We start from the raw sequence: 22,713 nt of genomic DNA, 5'->3' as shown, positions 1-22,713 counted from the left end.
AAGGGTCTGGTAGTGTGTTTCGGTCTGCCTGGCTTGAGCGTTCGCGACCGCCCTCTCATTGAGCCCTTGCGGGAGATGCTGCAGCAGCTGGTCAACCTCTTGAAATTGGTCTTGAGAGACAGCGCCCTCGCGGAGAAGCACTCTCAGATACTCCAAAACTCTCGCGGGCGCGCCAGGAATTAGAATATCAAGACCCAAGAGGGGTCACTTCGAGCACACGAGCTAACCGTTCTAAAGTGGACGGAGTAGGTCACTCAGCGACAGGGGCCTCAAGAGGCTCTGCGACAGGTACTGTTTCTGGCACTGGTTCAGGAAGTTCTCCTATTTCTTCAACTTCAATGACTTAGGGGGCATGAGGAGCAGGTTCCTGACCAACCACATTGGGAACAGGTTCAGCAGGAACCTTATCCGCTATTTCTCCAACTACCGCTTCTACATTTGGACCCTAGAAAGGAACATCTTCAGAATGACCAAGTCAAGGGTAAAGATAAAACTATTTTTTAAGAGAGGTAGCTCTTCAACTGGTAGCTCGCGGGAATCTGCTGTTGGTGTTGGGGCAGTCTCACCAGAGGTTGGACCCGAGTCGGGCACTGCTGATTCCAGAAGGAGAATTGGTTGCTCGCGGGGAGTATGGAGGAGCGGCAGCCCTTCTTCAAACTCAGGCGAGCTGTCATCTATGACTTGTGCCGGGACTACAACCAACTGCAAGTTGCATGCAGCATTGATCGCAGAGGGAGAGTCACCATTGGTTTCTTGGGCTTGCGTGCCAGACACACCCTCGCCGGTAGCAGAGGAGCCTTCCCCAACTTGCCTCGAAAACCTACGACGAACCTGAAGCAGAGAAACGTTATCATACATAGCAAAACAAAGTGTCAATGCTCACTTTAAGAGGAATATTACCAGTCGATCAGCGACTGGTTCTTCTGCTGCCCATGGATCGGTCTGGAATTCAGCGCGACTACGTTTGCGTGCTAAAGCAGCAGCAATCTATCAGGATTCAAACAAAGCCAAATTAGAATTTGAGAAGGCTGCCAAAATATACGTGCTAAGAAGAGAATCCTTACAGTTTGAGGGTCATCATCATCAGAGGAAGAGTCCACTACTTCAGGCTTGCTCAGCTTTGCTTTCTGTTTAGCGGCCGGGCCAGTGGCCGGAGGAACACCCACGACGCGATTGCTTGAAGGCGGTGCGCGTCCCTGCTATAGACTTCGAGTTAAGGGGGAGAGTTTGGAGGTAAAAAATGATCAAGGAAACGACGAACACGCTAAGGCAATTACCACTGGAGGATGCTCGCGAATTACAATTCCAGCCTGAACCAAGCCCGGGGCTCGCGCGGGTCGCGGAGCCGGTTCGGGTAGCGGAGATCTTGCGTCATCATCATGAAAGCGAGCAAGTTCTTTAGTATCAGCGTCGTAAGGATATCTCAATTCTTCGAAGATGGCCGCGAAGAGTTCGTCATCTCTTTGCCTCCAGCAGTTAACAGAGACTTCCTTCCACCATTGATCATAATCTTTAGCGGTCCCATCCACGGGGACGATATTATCCGCCCAGTCAGGGAGATCGACCAGTACAAGCATGCTTTGTGCTGGCGGAGGTCCATTTAAGGGGCCAATTCTGCGCCAAGAAGTGTTGTAATTCCAGGCATCATAGAGTGGAAATGGCACCAATTGGATAAGACCAAACTGGCGAGCAAAATGGTTGGGAGCATAAAGCTCATAACTGAGTTCGTCAACAGCGAGCCTAATGTTTGAACAAGAGATCGCGCGGCAAAAGGCCAAGCGCGCGCGATTGCTATAATCAGGTGCCCCAGGAAGGAACCTATTTTCAAGAGGAGCGGGGAATCTCCTATTAAGTATTAGATCGCAGTAGGGCATTTCGTGCAGGAGGTACAAGTATGAGAAACACTCAGAATATGGTGGAGATATGTACCTCGCCTCGCGACAAAACCATTGACCAAGAAGGGCATCAGCTGGTGGTAGCAGTGGAATGTCGTCGCGGCGGAAGAATGGAAAGTAAGTTTGAATCCAGAAGTCAAGAATCCAAAAGGGGCCAGAAATGCTAGTCTCAAAAGGATGCATTGTGGCCTGGTATAGAGTGCGGTAGAGGGCACCCAACACTGGTTGTCCTAACCCCACGCGGCGGCCGTTGTAGAGGGCCGTTGCTAGAAGAGTCCAGGCGCCAGTGGGCTTACAGGCAGAAGTACAAAATATGAACTTGCAGAGCCAGTATTCCCGAAAAACAATACCACCAGTCGCATTGCGCTCTTTGCGATAGTAAGCCATCCACCGCGGATAGGAACCACTATAAGCACTGCGATCAGTTTGGGCCATGGTTGATGTGAAGGTATGAGAATCGAATTGGCCATGTAGGTAGGGCTCGCCATCGATGGGCAATCCAGTAATGGTGAGGATATCCAACAATGTTATACTCATTTGGCCAAATCGAAAATCAAAAGTGTCGGTAGCAGTATGCCAAAAGCAAAGGAAGGCAGCGAGTGGTGAGCGATTCCCACCGCGAGGAAGGCGAAAGCATAAATCGATAGTGTGGGTAATACCTGCCATGTTCCAGCGAGCCAAATCTCGTGCTCTTAATTCACGATACCAGGAAAGCTCATCTGCGCTAATTGTGGACGGCCAATGCCCTATTTTTGCCCGATGATTCTGCGCACCCCAACTATTGAAATCTGCGGGGGTCCTCCGGAGGACCTGAATGGGTCTACGAATGGGCAGGTTGTAGAGGACAAGAGCGTCAGCGGGAATGGAATCTCGTGGTGTCGGACCCAGTCCGGCGTGATGATTTGGAAGCTTGAGAAGCAGAGGTCTCTAGACGGAGGTATGGACGCGACAGAGGGCACCGATGTTGGTTCCCCAGGTACGAGCGATGTTATCAGTAAGTTCTTCTTCCTGATCGATGATCACCTTCTTTGGGGGAGCCATTTCTGGGTTTCTGCAAAGTGGGTATGGAGCGATAGTTTTTTCTGGGTTTAGGAGACTGGAAGGGTTTCTGATGTGACAGGTCTAAGAGTGGCTGCGGTATTTAAATAAAAGATTTTGTGAGGGAAACGATGCGACGAAAGGACGTTTTGCCAAGCGAATAGACGCGACCTTCATTAATTACATCGTTTCGGTCATCAGACGTGTCGTTTTAGTCCCCTTCAATCAGTTACATTTTCTTGGGCCTGATATCGGAGCCTGGGGGGCAATGTTTGAGCCCAAAAGTAATTTTGGCAAGATTCTTTAGTGGATTTAGCACAGCGGGCCGATACCTTCTGCCCAAAAATAAGCCTACTCGGGTTTGGGTTACAGCTTCACCCATTCCATGATCCATGAGGAAAACGAAACCTTATTGGAGTCGGGTAGCAGGGATTGAATAGAAAACTCCAATCAATTTCCCTTCTATGACGCCACCGTTACTTCCAGCGAAGCAAGGGTAACGCCCTCGCAACTCAGCGAAGCTAAAGTCACGCTTTAGCGCAACCCGTGCTTTCTCCAAACTTCCCAGTGATTGCTCTGCTTAGTCTACAATACTAAGTATCGATTCGGTGACGCGAAGAGATCACACCCAAAGTCCTTATCCGTAAGGCAGAAAGTCCTTTCCCGGAAGGCTAGAGAAGAACCTTGTGGCGAGGTTGGTGCTCTCCTCGTCCACAAACGCTTGAAGAAGAAGTCAGGTCAAGGGACTACCCCGACGACTGCACCCCACGGTGCTGGCACGCCTACGCACACGCTCAAAAGAGACAGTTTGCAAGCCAACTGGTTTCCGCGTCAAACACATACATCAAAATAGATATCCCTCAAACCATTTTCATATATGCATTTAGACAAGTGTTCGATCAGTACTTGGTGCTCGTGTTGTTCATGTTGTCATTGAAATATTGAAATTGACAGATGGACCTAAACAAAAGCTTTATATAGATCAATCCATATATTTTCATATCTTCGGGACGACCAACAGCCAAAGGAGTAGGGCCGACGTTCAGCCAAAGGAATGGTTGGTCTTTTCCTCACTTTATTAAAGTTTTTCTTTTTATCAAAGAGAGAAAAAACAATAGAATTCATTTTCAGTGCGTTATCATAATCAAACAAGAGAAAATTATAATTCTAATTAAGATGCAAGTAGAGGTACAACGACATATACATCGAAATATACCGTCAAGGTAATTAAAATGGCATATGAGAGGTACATTCAAATATCTCAAACAACATTAGCCACACACAAAGAAAGTGAGAAACGCAGGCAATCGTGAATAACTAGCTAGCTAGCTAGGTAGTATAACTTCACTTATGCATGTTAACCCTAATGTTGTTTGTCTGACTCCAGGCGGTGAGAGTCAAAACGATAATACCTATCCCGAAAGCTAAAATTCTCCAGGGGTTAGAAAATTTTTCACTCTTGAGTAAAGCCAACCATGTATACCATCTCGATCTGTAACGAGCATTCACTTTTTCGCACAGACCAACATAGTAGAACTTGTTGGGCGGGATGTCCTTGTAAAGATTGCTGAAGAACTCACAACCGTCTTCATCACTCATCCAGTTACCAATTACTTTTTCCTTGCAAAGTAATTCCATATCTTCCTTTGAAGAGATGAGGTTATCCATAAAGATGGCATAAGATGTTATCTCGTTTGAATAACCATGGAAGCATTGCTCAATTGCAATAAGGTTCCTGAATAATGTTTCCGATGACATTCCAACGTTTAGCTGTGGAATCTCTAGAATCCCATTCCTGAACCACCCACCCACTCTGAATCGAATGTCCATTATGCTCTCCCTTATGACTTTTTCGAATTTAATGTCTGCCTTTGAGAGAGCGGTTGCGGTACGTATTTGATGTAGATCTGGGTCAAAGATAGCTTCATGAACAGATTTACTCTCGGCCTTGTCTACGGTCCTTTTATGCACTTGATGTTCTTCAGCTCGGTCGGACATAGATTCTTTTCTAGCTACTCTCGCATCTATGGTCTTCAATGGAATAACTATGGAAGCTCTTACCAGATCAAGTATGTGAAGATAATCAGCATCACAATGACACCTGCTTTTGCGGAGATGCTTATTATAAGATGAGCAACTTTGCTTCAGTGATGGTAGTATGCTGAAGGCTTTAAGGATGAGAACAGAGAGAGAGGCTTCATCAGGGTATATTTCAAGGGTAAGGCTATACAAACTGTGGATAACAAACCAAGGTAGTTGATTCTCTAAGAGCAAAATGTCATGGCATAGGAAATGAAACATACAGTCCATGTTGAACACCAGGTCATCTGAGGCCCTGAGATTGGAATGTTTACACTTCCGAAATAGTTGAACTAGGAAGCAACCATCAACTATCATCATCTCGATGAAGTCTTTGGAAGGAATATGATCAAGTGGTTCTGCATAAAAGTTGCGAGCTCGTTCCTCAAACCCACCTTCATTCTTCTTATCTGAGAGCTCAGTAACTTTTGTGGTCAACTCTTCCAAAGTTATATTCTTCATACGTGAGAGAATTTCATTCAAATAGCTTTTTTTCACTCGTTTCAGGAGTTGGAAATCTTCCTCGCCTTTGTCTTCTTTGTCTTCCTTGCCTCCTTTACCCTCTTCCTTGCCTCGCTTTTCTCGATAATGATGTAAAGGTCCGATTGAAACAACGTCAGGTGTATATGCCTCGGGGTTTTGTCTCCGGAGCACGTTAGGAACTCTGAAGATGCATTTCTTGTCAATAATATCGATAACTAAATGATCTTTACCACTCTTATGATTTACAGACATGAGTGCTGTATATGATCACTCCCCAACTAATCAATTCGATCTCCTGAAAAGGCTGGAACAAAGTTGCAATTAATGGAGCATATAATCAAATTACCTTGAAATGAAAACGAAAAGGGTAAAATACAAACTGCATGTAATGAGTATATACACACCCTACCTAGCTAGCAATGAAAAAGGAAAACATTTCTATATATTGTACCTATCCGAGGGAGGGTTGAGAGAGAACTTTGCAGTAGATCAATGGTGAGAAGCGGAATCTATAGAAATTGATTAAGTTTGGTTTGGGTTAGTGTTGTTTTTGCGGCAACCCAGTTCCTTTAAAAACAGATGGATGGATCTAGAAATTCTAGACTGATCAGGGGAAGTTGTTGTAAGTATTTGTCGTTTAGGTAGGCCCTGAATAATTAAAGTAAAGTTGATCAAATAATTGCAATTGCGAAGACCTCGAAAATCGTGACTTAAAGTCCAGCAAATATGTACCCTCTAATAGTCGAGTTAATTGCTCTTCCATGACCGGCAGCTCCACCAAATAGGTAAAGACTTGTGAATGCATGAGGAGGTATATTATTAAAATTTTCAACCTTAAGAATTATCGTTCTACAATTTTTAAATCTATCCTCTTCCGGACTTTATTGCACAAAGGTAACGAGGTCCTCTATTTCTTCTTTTGGAGCTTAATTTTTGTTAGGGAGCTTCTATTCATACCTCTAAAATTGGTATTTAGACCTCCCCACTTAATAGACCCTCCAACTTATTTTTACAAAATACCAATATGCTATCAACACCTCCCTAATTTTCCCAAAATGTTCATCGTCTAATAAAATCAATAAAAATCTTTTTTTTTCTTTTTCTTTTCTAGATTCTATTCATACCTCCAAAATCGGTAGCGGGCCTCCTTCAAATTTTGAACAATTCACGATCCTATTTTACCTTTGAAAAAAAAAAAATCTCCAGGTGGTAGTCTCTTTCTTTCACATAATTTTGTCGCTTCTATTTTGTTTCTTTCATCCATACGTATTTTTTAGTCTTTCTTCCAAAATTCTAACTATCATAGTTTGACTTTTGTTTCAGTTTGGTTTATGTTACTGTTATGCTTTCTTGCTTTGTTTTTCTCTTTCTGACATTCTGGCCTCTGTGTACTGCTATTGTATTACAAAAAAAAAAAACAAAACAAAACAAAAGTCTACCATCTCTATGAAACTATAGTACAAGAGAATTAAAGTGGAAACAAAGAAATCCAACAATCAGATAGTTAGATAGCATAATAGCACCAACCTTTCAGGCCATACCAAGTTAATCGAAAAGCCCACAATTATAGAAGAGTAATTAAATAAAAGGTCATTCAAAGTAAGATCAAACACAATTAGGTCCTGGACTCTCTAAGGACAAATACTAATCATTCTTCCCAATGGCCTGCACAAAAAAACATGGTGCCAAATCAAACCATTTAATCAAACCAAGAACCAAAATTCCAAGTTTATGAAGTGGATGCTTCTAGTTTTGAGTACAGTAGTACTAATGGAGAACATCATACCATGTTATCAAGATGCAGAACCAAAATTTCAATTTTCTCAAGTGGATGCTTCTAGGTTTTAGTAGTACTAATCGAGAAACCAGAGTTAGACATTGGTGCGATACAATGGTCAGTGATTTTAGAGTTTATGTTGGAGGAGAAGGTTTTCTCCAAGTTGAAAACTACTAGAGATAAGAAGAGGCCTTTTTTTTTTTTTCCCTCCCCTCTTTTATGTCCTTATTGGTAATTTGACATGAGTTGACAAAGTCAACTATTACTTGGAAAAAGAGAGAGGTCCAAATACTAATTTTGGAGGTATGAATAGAAGCTCCCTTTTTGTTATATATATGTTCATGATTACTCTTTTATAATTGTAGCCTTTTCGGTTAACTTGTTATGGCCTGAAAGGTTAGTGCTAGTGTGTTATATTAGACTACTAGACAATCGGTTGGACTTGGATCTCTTTCGGTTTTGCTATGTTGCATCAAAATTTTCATAAACTATATTACTGTTTGCACTATGTGAATATCGATCTATCTCCGAACTCAATCCATAACGGTGCCTCTAACATGTGCAACTTTGATCACTCTCCTCCACATTCCCATCAACTATCTTCATGTTTCTGTGCTTGGTCTTGGAATCAAAGGCGTAGCGTTAAGCGGGGTTTGGATCAATGTCAACTTGGTAGTATCATTGATCGTAACATGAAAACCTAGAAGTCGAAACCTTCTGCAAAGAAAGACAAAAGAAAATACATTTTGATTATTCCCTAAACTGATTTGGAAAATTGATTTTTTTTCTTTTTATTTAGAAAAAGTTTCACCATCAGTGCCCACACTTTGGTGTCAAGGCCAATTTATTACCCAGAATCCCAACTCTACCAATATGATACACTAATACCTGAAGTTTTATTTTGATATCAATGCATGACACGTCTTCGTCCAATTTTCGTAACGGCTCCGTTAAAAAACTGATGTGGCAAAACACGTATCACGCATGTGATATTTTTATCAAGGGTAGAATAGTCTTTCACTACTAACTAATTAAAAAGAAAAGACGAAGCATGAAGCATGAACAGAGCTCAGAGAGAGATGCTCTCTCTCTCTCTGTGTTATACCCCGTACCATGATTTAACCTATTATTCGTTTACTGTTAGTAAAAGATAATTTTACTTCTTGGGGTTCTGTTTTACAGTTTAGAGGACGTAGAGTTGACCTTTTCTTTGACCTAACAATTTAGAAAAATTTCTTGTGGAATACGTTAAACCAAGTTTAGTGACACGAAGTTTGCCCGAATCAGAGTTCGTACGGAAAAGTTATGACCAAAAACCTGAGTTACTATTTTCAGCCTTTGTGCATATAAGGGGGTTACTATTTTTGGAAAGCTAGAAGAGCCATTCCATCCCCAAGAATCGAAACCTAATCCGCGACCCAGATTTCAGTTTGACTTGGAAACTGGATCCCACGATTTTTCAGTCGTCGGACTACCTCTGAGCTCGTCGCCGGCAGCAAATTGACCCTTTCTTCCTCCTCTTTCAACCGATGTAAGTATCCTTAGTTGAAAAGCTTCGAATCAAGAGTATAGAAGAAAGATTGTTCAGTTCGGTGCCTCGCCGGATTTTCGAATGGATTTATGATTTCCGGTATTTTCTAGTAGGGAATCTTGGTGGGTTTTGATGCTTAGGTGGCTCTAATCATCTTGCTAACCATCTTGCAGCTCAGTTTGACCGGAGGAGGGAGAATCGAACTAGTGCAGTTGGGATTTCACCGGATTTCTTTCGGGTAGTTTTCCGGCCAACCTATTTTGAATTGGTTGTTGTTGCAAGTATAAAAGTTGTTGAACATGTTGTGGGGATTAATTTGATGTAGGCGGTGTGGCCGGAATTGGACTTTGGTAATGTGGCCCGTGAAGCCCACACCTCGCCATTGGTGGTGGCGCGTGCAGTAGTGTTAAAACCTTTATTTTGATTTAAAAATTTTAGTTAGTGATTTTGGGTGCCACACTTCTGTGAGATCTTAGAATTTCGGTTTCTTTTTTCTGAAACGAAAATTAATTTTCAAGCTATTTTTAGTTGAGTTTCTATTGGTTTTAAACTATTTATAGCTTAAAAAAATTATTCAAAATTTTGGTTTGTCATAATTTTATCTTTCGAGCTGTAGGATTAAATTAGAAGTCGTTACGAGTTCGCAAGAATTTTCGGATGATTTTTCAAACACCCGAGATATTTTTTTTTTGAAGTTGGTATTATCCAAAAATATAATTAAAAATAGAAATTAGAGGCAGTTTAATCTGGAGCGTCCATTTTAATTACCGTTTGATCTCAGCCGTCAGATTTGACTATATATAAGTTGGATCAGCTCGAGAAGCAGGAGATCACAACCCAGATAGACTCGGTCTCGACCCGTTTCTTTTCGGTGACACAACCTGACCTATTCTCCAGTTTCTGGCCACCTGACGACGTCATATCGGCGTCGCGAATTGGATCTCGGGAGAAGCCTGAAAGTTTCTCGGGTTCGCGGGAAACTTCTCTGATTCTGGCCGACTCGTGGTGTCGGACCTATATCAGAAGCTTCCTCTCGACGTCAGCAACGTTTCTATGGTGTTGGTTTGCTGAGATGATGAGCCAAGAGAGAGAATCAAAGAGGATAATTAAGATGTTTGAGTTTTCCGGCGAGTTTCCATCTTTTTCGGCGACCTTTGGTTTCAACTCAAGTATCAAAGTTGGTGTACTTGTCGAGCTCTACCTCTCGGTATAATTGAAATTGAATTTGGTTGAGATTTGAAGATTTTGATATTTTGGGCACGTTGGCCACCGTGTATGGCTACCGTGCACGGTGGTGATTTGGTCTTTTTGGCCGTTTCTAATGGTTTTGATCGTCACTTGGTTCACTGGTAGCCTAATTAACTGTAATTGAAGATTTAAATGGAATTCTAGAGCAATTGAAGTAGTGTTGGTGTTGTGCTCTTGTACTGTTGTTCTAGTATTATTGGAACTATGTTGTTATTGATTTGTTTGGTCTTCCTTTGTTGATTTCCGACCTTGATGCAGTCCAAAGGAACAAATTGAAGTGATTATGATTGAATGAAATTTGAAATATTGAACACGGAGAAGTTGGGTGATCGGAAGGTTAAACAGAGTTGTCCAGAGAGTATGAAAACAGTACATATCTTTATTCAGTATTGGGTGTCCAGAGTAATCGACAAGGAGAAAATAATTACTTTTCGACATGAGTATCGAAAGATTACTAGCAATCCTTACGAGCAATGGGAAGCATCACATTTTGAAGCACGATACTTTGTGGATAGTTGACGGAGCGTATCGAGGTTATGAAGAAGTTGGTAATGAATATAGTTCTAAATGACGATTATTTTGATATATTAAATTTTTAAGGATTTGGGTGTTAGTAATTTGAGGATTTGAACGCTTTCTATTTCAAACTAATTAATCGTATTAATTGAAGTACTTCGGTGACTGCAATTGAATAAGGATTCGATTCAAGGATTGAATGATTATTAGCAGTCCTAAAAGCAGAAAGATATAGATTTCGAAATGCGAGTCGCAGTGTTATAAACTTTGAGCACCATCTAAAGTAAAGCTTGGATTCCAGGTAGGGTCTCTCAGGGAACCTTTTCTATTTAAAATGTTAAATAGAATTATAATGGAAATCGGTGAATTGTGTGTCATTGCTTGACTTAACTCTCGGATGTTATCGCTTTGTATAGTCGATTAGTTACTTGTTAAAATGTTATCGGTTTCTCTAAAAGCATGTGCTCGTTATCATATTACGAGTTTTGGTATTCAAATTGGCATACATAATGCATAGAGAGGAATTAAGAGTATGTATTTGAAAGTGGTGTATATGGAAATATGTGAGAGATCGATGTTGAGATCGAAATGAGATTGAAAAGAAATGAATCTTTTTGTGTAGTTGAGTTTGACGTCATGAGGTGTTCAGGATCTATGTTCAGCCCACAAGTGCACATTAAGGGAAAGTATGCATTTTCAACCAAGAGTGTTGATAAAAAAATCTCATCGGGTTTCCGGTCTGAAGATCATGAGCAAACAAGATGACTAACAAAAGGGATATGTGGATTAAGTTCTTATTGGTTGTGATACGTTGTTAGATCATATGTTTGAAACATCTAGGGCCACCCCCGGTAGGTAAAATGCACGGTATGGGACGTGTAGGCTCTCTTGTTTATAATATATGGACTAACGGGTACTTAAGTGAAGTTCATTTGACATACATGCATCATTTATTATTGTTAATAAAGAATTGGTTGATAACTTGTTTGTGTAACGTAGTTAAGAATAACCTAAAGAGGTTTGGCCCTACTGAGCGAATGCTCACTCCTATAGATTTTACTTTGTTTAGGGTGTTTTGGCACTTTTACCGAGAAGACTAAACAAGACGTTACTTCTGTTTGCGAGAATCAAAAAGGATTACAGAAGACAAGAGCGAGTTAGATTCGAGAGCGAGATGTAATTTCTCTTTAATTGAGTTTTGTTATTTCAAATGTTACATTTTGACGATTTTTGAAAATGTATTTGGTATTGTTTTTATTTTGGTTTTACTTTTCTATCGTTGACACTTCGAATTAGGCGTTAGGTACCAAATCTCACCTCCACTTGGTTCGGGGCGTCATAACTTTATTGTACAAGATTCGAATTTTTAGATATTGATCGGAGAGTGTTAATAATGAGACTATTAGTTATTTATTTTCATGTTGTGAATTTGAGTTTGGTTGTTATCTTTAGAGGATTGGAGAATGTGAAAAGAGGATTGGGAAATGTTAAATAGATGAGAATCTTGAATTACGGGTATTAAGGTTCCTAAATTGCAAAAGCCGGGTTTAGGGGAAATTATAAGTGAATTGGGTTTATTAATTTTTAAAGTATTTATCGATTTTAAATTTGTTCCTTTAATTATTTATACGCTGCCAACTTGTACAGTACATAGTGAGCCCTTGAGTGAGGAAGATCCCAACAAGCAGCGGGCATAGTTGTGAAGCTTGCCAGTGAGTGGACATTTGATTTTAATAAAATTATGTATGCAGTACTGATTTTCGAGCATGAATTTATTTCAAGATTTAATATATTTGAATCATTATGATTTTATCGTTTATCGAAAAATTGAGTTTTTTTAGCATGACATGATTAGGAGGCATTTGTATATGTTGTGTTGTTGCATGCATGCATTACCTGGTCGGTAGTACCCTACAAGTAATAGTCTGGTCAGCAGTACTCTCCAGAAAATATAATGGTCGGCAGTAGCCTCTAGAATATAAATTTCGGTCAGCAATACCCTCCATTGCGTCATCTAGTCGGTAGTACCCTCCAGATGGCATGAGGTAGTTAGTCGCAGTACCCTCTAACTATATGTGGTTAGGGTAGTTAGTCGCAATACCCTCTAACCACCGCCTCCTAGATTTCGGTCGGCAGTACCCTTCGATGCATTATCTAGTCGACAATACCCTCCAGATGACATGAGATGACTAGTCGGCAGTACCTTCTAGTAATCAAATGTTTTTGTACTTGAGTTGTTGACTTTAGAAACGATGAATTTAAATGATTATTTAATTGTATTGCATGTCGGATTTAAAGATAAAAAAATGGGAAAGCATTCACCTTATTTTAATTTCTTAGTTAGTTCCTTTATTTTCGTCCACTCACTCTAACAGTTTTTAAATGCTTTTTCCTGGGCTTTTCGGTTCTTCAACTTCTCAGATTTCAGATTTGTCGAGGTCGAGCGTAAATGCGTTGAGTTATAGGATCCACCACTTTTGTTTTGATTGTAGGTTTTTACTTAACCTACTCCTGTATTATATCGGCTTAATTTTATAGAATTGCTCTGATAACCAAACCTAAGCTGGGAGAATGTTAAGTACTTGAGAATATGGATGTTGTGGTTGTACTAAGATGAATTACTATCCAGAATGTAATATACTTGAAATGTATAAGTTGTTGTTATAATGTTGGTTTAAGTTTTATGTCCGGGTTTGTTAATTGGGAAGTTCACTTTTAAGGGAAATTCAGCCAATTTTTTTGTAAAACTTTACCTAAGATGGGTCCCGCAGGCCCGTTTCCGGTTTTAGGGTGAAATCGGGTTCGAGTTCTAAAACTCTCTCTCTCTCACTCTCCCAACTCCCATTTTCCTTCTTCTTCTTCTTCTTCTTCTTCTTCTTCTTCTTCTTCTGTTTCACAACCCTCTGCAACTCCCAACACTACCTCCCACCCTAACTCACAATATCTCTTCTTCTTGCACTTTCAAACCAAATATTGTATATACTGCATCAGTGATGGAAGAAACACACAAATGAGCCGATGCTTCGCATTCCTCTTGAGCTGAGCTTCCTCGCCTCCCTCAGGCAGTGGAAGTGTCGAAACTAATGCATCAAACTACTTGGCTGCTTTGACAAGATCCGCGCTCATCTGCTTGGGTTGCATCGCAAAATTGGTGGCATCTTAGTGGGATTCGGGTTTGGGTTGGGTTCGACGACACACTCTCCGGTCAAGTCCACTCCATCTTCAATGAACTTCTAGTGGTTAGTGTGGTTTAGATTTAATAAACCTAGAAATTTGTCCTTAATATGGCTTGATTTAGAAAAGAGGAGGGGGAGCAGAAGAAGAAGAGAGATTGCTCCTTAGGAAGATATGGTCAACTTGAAGAGATTGCTCCTCCATTCGCATTACTTCAATTCTCTAATAATGGCTTCCATTGTTGCATCGAAAGTTGTCGCTTTGAAGCCCACCAGAATCAAATTCAGAGCCGGCAGTGATGCCAAGGCTTGCCATTTGAAGCAATGGTCACCGGTTTCGAGTACGGTTAGATCAGGTTGGAGCATTGGCCTTCGATCAGTACAGATCCAAGAGCTCCTTTACTCCCTCCAGTGGTGTGAAGGTTCATGTGGCCATGCTTGAACAAGCAAGTACAGGAGTCAAGAGCAATCCAAAATGGATGGATGGATGGTTGAAATTTATGTAACTTTTTTTCTTTTTAAAGAAAGAAATAAAAAGGTAAATTGGTCATTTACCTTTTTTTTTGTCTCCACATGCTTGTCACACTACTAGAATTATGGCCCCAAACATCGGCCAAAAACCGATGAGAAACAAAAACCCGACCGATGTCTTTGTGGGTGATGAGAAAGATCCGGAAAATCCAGACATTGGTTTTTAGCCGATGTCTAGTATTCGTTTAGACATCGGTTCCTTATTATAAATCGATATAAATAGGTTTAAATGATAACAAACTTGCATGTTTTACTATTGTTAAACCCACATTTTATTGTATTTAATGCTTAAGGAAATCTAGATTATGCAACACAAGTTTGCGTTTTAACATCGTTATTGATTTAAGAACCGATGACTAATACTCAGTAATATATCGTTTTTGACAAAAAATCGATGTGTGTATAGTTTAGTAACATCGATTTTGGTTTTGGAACTGATGTCTGGCACTCGGTAATATATCGTTTTTGATAAAAAAAATCGATGTCTGGATATTTTAGTAACATCGATTTGCATTTTCGAACTGATGTCTGGCACTCGGTAATATATCGTTTTTGAGAAACAATCGATGTCTGCATATTTTGGTAACATCGATTTTCATTTTGGAACTGATGTCTGGAACTCGGTAATATATCGTTTTTGACAAAAAATCGATGTGTGGATATTTTAGTAACATCGATTTTCATTTTGGAACTGATGTCTGGCACTCAGTAGTATATCGTTTTTGACAAAAAATCGATGTCTGTATATTTTAGTAACATCAATTTTCATTTTGGAACTGATGTATATGTATTACTGGACATCAGTTTTTATGGTTAAAACTGAATTCAACTTTATATCTAGACATCACATTCTATAAAGAGGATGATGTCCACAAAATAGAACTGTGATTATAAATTGCAAAATGGGCATTAACAGTTTGCAAACTGGGGTATTATATCGGACATTCATCATCCTTAACAGTTTACAAAATGGGCAAAATAAAACCCCAATTCATGCACCTATATACTACAAGGCTAGCCTAGTAATTAGTATTCATGTTTGTTCATAATTGCTACAAAAAAGTTAATTAAAAGCTAGCCTAACTCAAAATCAAGAAACTAGTCAGAACCTACAGCAGAGTCTGTAAGTAGTCGGCTACTTCAATGTGGACCTCGCCAAGTTGTTGTCGGGTATACCATTTCCAATCCTTTACCGCCCACTACAAATACATATAACAATGTATGTCATAATGATACACCAATATTTAAAACAAAGTTTTTGTCAAATTACAATGCTTATACCTTGGTTGAAAACGAAAGGGTGTCATCATTAATAATATCCTTCATGTACCGCATAACATAATAGGATTAATAAATGAGGTCAATCTCCAGGAAAAAATGTTGAATTCAAGGAAACATATATATACCTGTAATCTAATTTGATATTAATAAATGTATGTACATGTAATCTAACAGCAAGCATTACTATTCTAAAATGAAATAACTTACATATATATTCTCAGACAGTCAAATAAGAACGAAGAGAATGCATGTGTTACCTTGTATTGATTAGAGAGAAAAGGAAGCAGAAGCAGGACACTATTCGCATTTTTCATAGTAAAGTAAAACAAACAAATAGTTGAACAATTAACTTCAAAATTCACTTATCCATAGTTCCATACTGAAATAATATATAATCTTTACCTTACTGGGATTGCTATTCTTCTACTCAAATGGAGATGCCAACTACCAAATTGAGTTATGCGACCTCAGAAATATTTGAAAAATGTAAGTTCATGAGGTCATTAAGTTTCAATGGAAGAGAAACAGGCACCAAGAATTAAAATACAAAGCTGCAAGGAATTCATAAAGCACAACAGCTTTCTTTCTGTTCATATCCAAAGCCTAGCAATTAGTATTCATGTTTCTTCTTCTTTCTTTCTGTTCATATCCAACATCAAGGTTCATAACAAAACCAAATGTTCATAACTGATTGTTATTGACCACTAAAAGAACAATGAATAGAGCAGAAGCCAACATTCAAATTAGTAATTACCCTTTATGTTTACTTCCATCAAGGTATGTAGGTATGTGCATGTGATGAGATAACGTAAACATCAAAATAAACAACACCAAAATCCTCAACTTACCCCAAAAACTAAATATCCTCTCTGCTTGTCCCTATTCAAAATCCTATTATCCAAAACTCAAAGACGACAGCAGTACTCCTCCCAGGTAGATGCAGAACAGCATCAAACCACTACAATGAAAACCAAAGAACAGCATCAAACCACTATAACAAAAGCAACAAACCAATGCATGAGAATTCAGAAGGAAAAAAAAAACAGAATGGACAATCAAATACCTAGATTGATGCTCTTCTTTCCATTTGATTAGAAGAATGAGGAAAATTACAATAAACCATAGCTAATAAACTCATAACACACAATGACGATCATTATAAGCAAGAATAACTACCGATTTGTATAGTGATGACCCCAGAATAGCAGCCAATGTCAAGACAGTCCTTGCCTTCAAACCACTCCTTCTTGAAAACCTTCAATTCACATTCAATACTGGCAGCATACCTTCAATTCACAAAGTAAAGACATATGCACCAAAAGTGAGTCAAGTAGAAAACAAAAATAATAATAAACCTAAAATAAAAAGACCACAGCAAAAATACTACCATATGGGAGCTAAACTCCGAATTGGATTGCAAGTTCACCATGAGCCATTTGTCCTGGACGGAAGTAGCACTCTTTGCCTGCATTAGTTAAAAACAAAATCTTACTTAATAAGTATGAAAGTCTGCATGGTGATTATACCACTCAAATGCCACTAGGTGAACTATGAAAGCTTTCATTTCCAAATGTATCACTCGTATTCTGATCTTATCTGCTTAGACTTTGGTAGGAAAGAAACAAAGTTCCGTAAAGATATTCAATTAATAGCTACAGACTTACAGCCTCTAGATTACAATCAGAATCAACCATATATCACTACATCAAAGGATAACACAAAAAAAAACAAAAAAAAACAAAACAAAAAAGAGAGGTTAACCCCACTAAGCCTAATCCAACAACCTATAACATCAAAATACTGATGATACCCATACAACTTTTGCAGTGCACAAACTACAAAGCAAGGAAGATAACGTCAAAATACCATACCTTTTCAAAAAAACCCTGGAACAGTAGCTGAAAGGGAGGACGATACAAGGAAGCGAGATTATCTCGAGAGCTATCTGTCGCGGATGTAGCACCTTCATTTGATTCCCATACTCCAGGATGTTTCAATTCCTCATTAAATTTGCGGAATGCAATCACACCCGATTCGCTTACTGGAAGTCTTGTCATTGGTGATGTAGATGAAAGCAACCTTAACAGAAAAATACGCCAAACATTGTAGCTTATAAGAAAAGATGATCAAGCAGGCCAAAGACAAGGTTTATAATGAATAAGATGGGAAAAAAAAATTAAAAAAAATGAATGCCCGCTGGCTTCCAACTACATGATAGGTGGGATTACATGCCAGAAACGCAGAACAATGACTTTAAAAAAATAGTGGGGGTGTGGGGGAGACAACAACAAATTAAATGAATTGCACATCTACAAGAGCTAAAGCAGGTAAATGAATGAAAATAACATTATATGATCTAGGCAAAGAAAACATATAATATCTGAATTCAGCAAACAAAGCTAAAATGTGTATTCAGTTATAATAAGGACATGCACATAACCATTAATAGTCCCTTTAAGTTTACCAAAGAATCTTAAAGAAGACAAAAGGAATACTATTTCAAAACTACAGCAAAAAAGAAAAAGAAAAAAGCAGGTTCCTGAAAGTATCAGAAACATGGCAACAAACTCTTGCAGTATTATAATTACAACAAATCAATAATTAGTTACATAACTATACAGTGTACACATTCTCACAGACTCCATTACTACTATTGCACAAGTGGCATTCGATGATAATTGGTCCCCGCGTTCTCAAAATTTTTAAACTTAGTCCCTCCGCGTTTTTTAAAATTTTTCCAACGAAACTTTTCTCATCGTTTCAGTTGGTGACTGATGTCTATAATAACAATAGAAATCGGTTTTTTTACAAACTGTTGTTAGCACGGTTTTTAACATCAGGTGCAATCCTGACCGATTTAATAGTGGCGATGTCTAATGACATTATTCTAGTAGTGTCACTTCAATTTTTTAACAGAGCCGTCATGGAAATTAGATGGAGGCATGTCGTCGATTTCAAAATATGACTTCAGGTATTGCATTGATAGAGTTGTGAGTGTGAATATCAAATTAACTTTGCCACCAAAGTTTAGGAACTGATGGTGAATTTTTCTTTTTCATTTATATTTGGTCTCTACTGAATATCATTTTTTATTAAACAGGTGTTACATTTTAATTGTTTTTAACCTTGTGTTACTTTGTTATCCAGGCTACCTTAGAGGGTACTATTAACTTATTAAGCAATTACATAATGAAAAGGATTCAATTATACAGAAAGTGGTACTCTATTTTGCTTTGAACTTTAAGTACTTGAATGAGACACTGTATTCGTTATATATTGCCCTATTGGCAAGGTTTCAAATTTCTCCAAAACTGCTGAAATTTTCATTGAAATTTCCATAATTTTGAAGTACTGAAACGAAATTCATATGCTATATCATTTCCGTCAGGAGTTTCCTGAAATTTTCCGTATCTTTCCGCGAAATTCCTAATTTCTGAAATATCTACACACACAAAATATATTTAAAAAAAAAAAAAAAAATTTGTCCAAAATTTCTCTGAAGTTTATGTGAAATTTGTATTTCACCAACAATGAATTTTTTACTTCATACTTTCATAAAGAAAATATGAAATTTTGATTTTTTTTTTTTGCAAAGAAGTTGAATACAACAAAAAACATTTTTTCTTTTATTTGCTACAAAGTTGAATGCTCCAACTACAACATGATTCCCTTTTTGCTTCGTCTCAAATGTCGTATGGTTCATACAATGAAATACCATATTGGATATGTCACGCCCCGAATTTTGAATAATTAAATTCAAATCCGAAACGCGATAATTAAACCAACTCTTAAAAATTACTAGAAACTTTTTCAAATAATTCTGTGTAACAACAACAAATGTTTACAAAACTCGAGATAACTAAATATACAATGTAAATGCTCACTAGGAGCATACCAAAAATAGCAGTACGCTAACAAAAATGGGCTATGAACCTAGCGCTGCCAGTACTCCTCGCCTCGATCTCAGCCCTGGTGATCCTGACCTGCAGGAACAACCGCTACACCATGGAATAGTGCACCGGGAATGAACAAAACAAACCCGGTAAGCTTTTTAAGCCCGTATGAGTAAACTCAAATAAAGTGACTCACATCACTCATGCTTATAATTTCTCAACTTGTGAGATAAATTAAAGCAACAACGTTTAACTCCACAAAACACAACCAAACATATAATGACACTAGGTAACAATTAGTAATCCCTGCATCGAAAGTTTAGTTCAGGAGATCACCTGTAATAACTGCGATTTTTAATCAAAGCAAAGCATGATTAACTATGATTACCGGTGCTTTACTTTTCATGATTGCAATACTTTACCTTTCATGATTACTCATAATTCGGTGTGCCCCGTTCTTTTGCCATTGACCACGCCATAGCATAATTGAAGAAAGAGAAAATAATCATCCGAAATCATTCTCTCTCTCGGCCGAAACGAATCCAAGAACAGAGCAAACTTCTCCAAGCTCGTTCTCGCTCCATAGGCCATCGATCGACCCTAGACCACGTCCCACGCCTTCGCTTCTTCCTTGCGCAGCTGCCGGTGGTAGCCTTTCGCCGGCTCTTGAACCGTACACGACGGTGGAACACGAGGCCGGTTTGAGCTCATTTTGGTTCCAAGCTTGATATCTCAAGCTACCGGCCATCAATCCTCACCAAACTTCATCCACGAGCTCGCCTCAACTTTCTGAACAAGCACCAAGAAGGACCAGACCTGGGTAGAACGATTTCACGTTCATCGGAGCTCGACTGGTTTAGATCGACAAACAACCCTTCGATCCGTGTATCTCGAGTTACAGACCACCTCTTTATGTGATTCTTGGCTTAGTGAGTTCGTCTTGAAGTTCTTAACAACTCTCCAGAAGGAATCGAAGCGTTTCGTTGAATTTTTTACGTCGAAACTCAAGCTCGCCGGATTCTGGAATTTTTCCGACCACCGAAGCTTTCGATCGGTATATCTCGAGCTACAGACCATATTTTTCTGTGATTCTTGAACCAATGAGTTCACCTTGAGTTTCTTAACAACTCTCTAGAAGGGATCGAAGCCTGAAATTGAAGTTTTGACGTCGAAATCAAGCCTTGCCGGATTCTGCAAATTTCACCGGATTCTGGAAATTTTCCGGCCACCTCGACTGTTTTAGGTAATTTCAACCACTTCCGGTCATTTTCAGCTTACATGGTAGTTATGAAAGTTGTTAAGCATGATGAGAGGAAGAGGAGCAGCCCAGCCCCGACACCATTGGCGGTGGTCGGCGGCGGCTCTGCCACTAATTCCGGCGGCCCTTTCCGGCCACCTCCGGGGGTCAAAAATATAGTTTCTGTGCATTTTTAGATTCTATATTTCAATACGATCATCTTGATATATTATATGCAATTTTTGGATATCGTATGATTAAGTTATGAATTTTTAAGTTTCGATCGATTTCGATCGTTAGATTTGTGATATGTGAAGTTAGGACCGTCAGATGGACTTGTAGTTTTGATATGATGATCTTATGACTGTCCCAGTGACTTTGTGTGGTCATGGGCGAAGATCCGACCGTTGGATCTTCGTATAAATGCAAAACAGTGATTAGGGAGGCGATTCGTGAGAATCCGTCCGTCGGATTTTCGTATAAATTTGTGGAGATGTTTGTAAGGATGATTCAGGAAGATCCGACCGTTGGATCTTCGTGATAATTTTGGAGGATGATCCTAAGGGCAATCCGTGAGGATCTGACCGTTAGATCATCGCGTAATTTCGATCCGACCGTTGGATCATCATTAATTTAGAATCCAACCGTTAGATTGTTGTATTTGTGTGGTTTTTGAATAAATTGCTAAGTTAAGATCGTGCTGGATTAGGTGATTGACGGATCGATTTGGCGGACAATTTGTGAAATTGTTGTTGAGCTGTTAAGAAGATGCAGCTGGATTAGAGGTGAGTAAAATCGCACATGGTTCCTTCATGAACCGAAATTTAGTGATTTATATTGAATTATAAAGGTGTGGAAAATTGTTTTAAGAAAATAAAGATTTGTTTTGAAATAATATGAACTTGATCGACTACGGTTCATAGGGCTACTACTCACAGGTAAGGAAAATGAATTTAAGTATAAAAATGAATTTCTTGTTTTTATTGCATGTGAACTATAGATGGTATTAGTAGTCACTCTTGTGTAGGTGATTACGTATATATATATATATATATTTACGTGAAATATATATTGAAAGTTATGACATTGTGTGATGTATTGAGTTGTTCATGATAAAGAGTAGTTGAGTAAAGTGCGATAGTTGAAATGTGTAGACAAATTATATGTTAGTGTCAAGTGTTCTCATCGTGTGTCGATGATGGTGCCAAGTATTCTCATCGTGTGTCGATGATTGTGGCAAGTGTTCTCATCGTGTGTCGATGAAAGTGCCCAGTATTTTCATCGTGTGTCGATGATTGTGGCAAGTGTTCTCATCGTGTGTCGATGAAAGTGCCAAGTATTTTCATCGTGTGTCGATGATTGTGGCAAGTGTTTTCATCGTGCGTCGATGATAGTGGCAGGTGTCTTCATCGTGTGTCGATGATTATGACACGTATTATCGTAAGATTGAACCTTGGCCAAGGTGACAGGTTACGATTCAGTTAGAGCTCTAGTCTGTCTGCCATCATACTATTTGAGGGATAACCTCAAGTTTTTATGTGTCTTTGAGTATGACATGCTGCGTGGAGGGGTTTTTATAACTATCATATACCCTTGAGTATATATTGGAAAGGGAAAGTTTAGTTGTTTGGATGGTCATGGTGAGATGTGAGTTGATTGATGTTTGAAGTGACGTTGTGCACTTCAATTTTTATACTAAGAATCACTTAAATTGATTTGTTCTTTAAAGTCGTGCAATTCCTTGTTTACTCATACGGGCTGTCAAAAGCTTACCGGGTTTGTGTTGTTGCAATCCCGGTACACTATTCAAATTGTGTAGCGGGTAATCCTACAGGTCAAGAGAATCAGGACGGAGATCGAGCTGCGTAGAGTAGCTGCAATTGTGTCAATCTGAATTGCTTTGTGAGCCGGTGAGGTGTGTTATGCTCACTTAGAGCTTTACAATATTTCTTGTGAGAGTGAATTGTAATAATGAACTCGAGGTTTCGAGATTTGAAGTTTGTGTATCGTGTGGTGAGGTTGTTTTGAGAA

At 39.1% G+C, this 22,713-nt stretch overlaps 2 protein-coding genes across 4 annotated transcripts; both read right to left on the bottom strand.

Annotated features, from left to right (window-relative positions):
- Positions 1–4,074: 4,074 nt before the first annotated feature.
- Positions 4,075–6,104, bottom strand: LOC133709229 (UPF0481 protein At3g47200-like). Of its 3 annotated transcripts, none has more exons than XM_062134890.1 (2): positions 5,947–6,104; positions 4,075–5,799 (listed from the first exon to the last, which is right to left on the bottom strand). In XM_062134890.1, exon 2 carries the CDS (start codon positions 5,745–5,747, stop codon positions 4,278–4,280), a length of 1,470 nt encoding a protein of 489 aa, XP_061990874.1. In that variant the 5' UTR covers positions 5,748–5,799; positions 5,947–6,104; the 3' UTR covers positions 4,075–4,277. The 3 variants fall into 3 exon arrangements, with proteins under 3 accessions (XP_061990874.1, XP_061990876.1, XP_061990875.1); XM_062134892.1 differs by having other exon boundaries at positions 4,075–5,790; positions 5,947–6,100; XM_062134891.1 differs by having other exon boundaries at positions 5,905–6,095.
- A 10,736-nt stretch (positions 6,105–16,840) lies between these two features.
- LOC133711876 (plant UBX domain-containing protein 7-like) lies at positions 16,841–17,809 on the bottom strand. Its single transcript, XM_062137957.1, has 2 exons — positions 17,424–17,809; positions 16,841–17,017 (listed from the first exon to the last, which is right to left on the bottom strand). Exons 1-2 carry the CDS (start codon positions 17,607–17,609, stop codon positions 16,841–16,843), a joined length of 363 nt encoding a protein of 120 aa, XP_061993941.1. The 5' UTR covers positions 17,610–17,809.
- Between the last annotated feature and the right edge of the window lie 4,904 nt (positions 17,810–22,713).

This window comes from Rosa rugosa, chromosome 5 (assembly GCF_958449725.1).
Source record: "Rosa rugosa chromosome 5, drRosRugo1.1, whole genome shotgun sequence".
NCBI lineage: Eukaryota > Viridiplantae > Streptophyta > Magnoliopsida > Rosales > Rosaceae > Rosa > Rosa rugosa.
The sequence above is the reverse complement of the archived record's forward strand: the minus strand, read 5'-3'. Positions and strand labels throughout refer to the sequence as shown.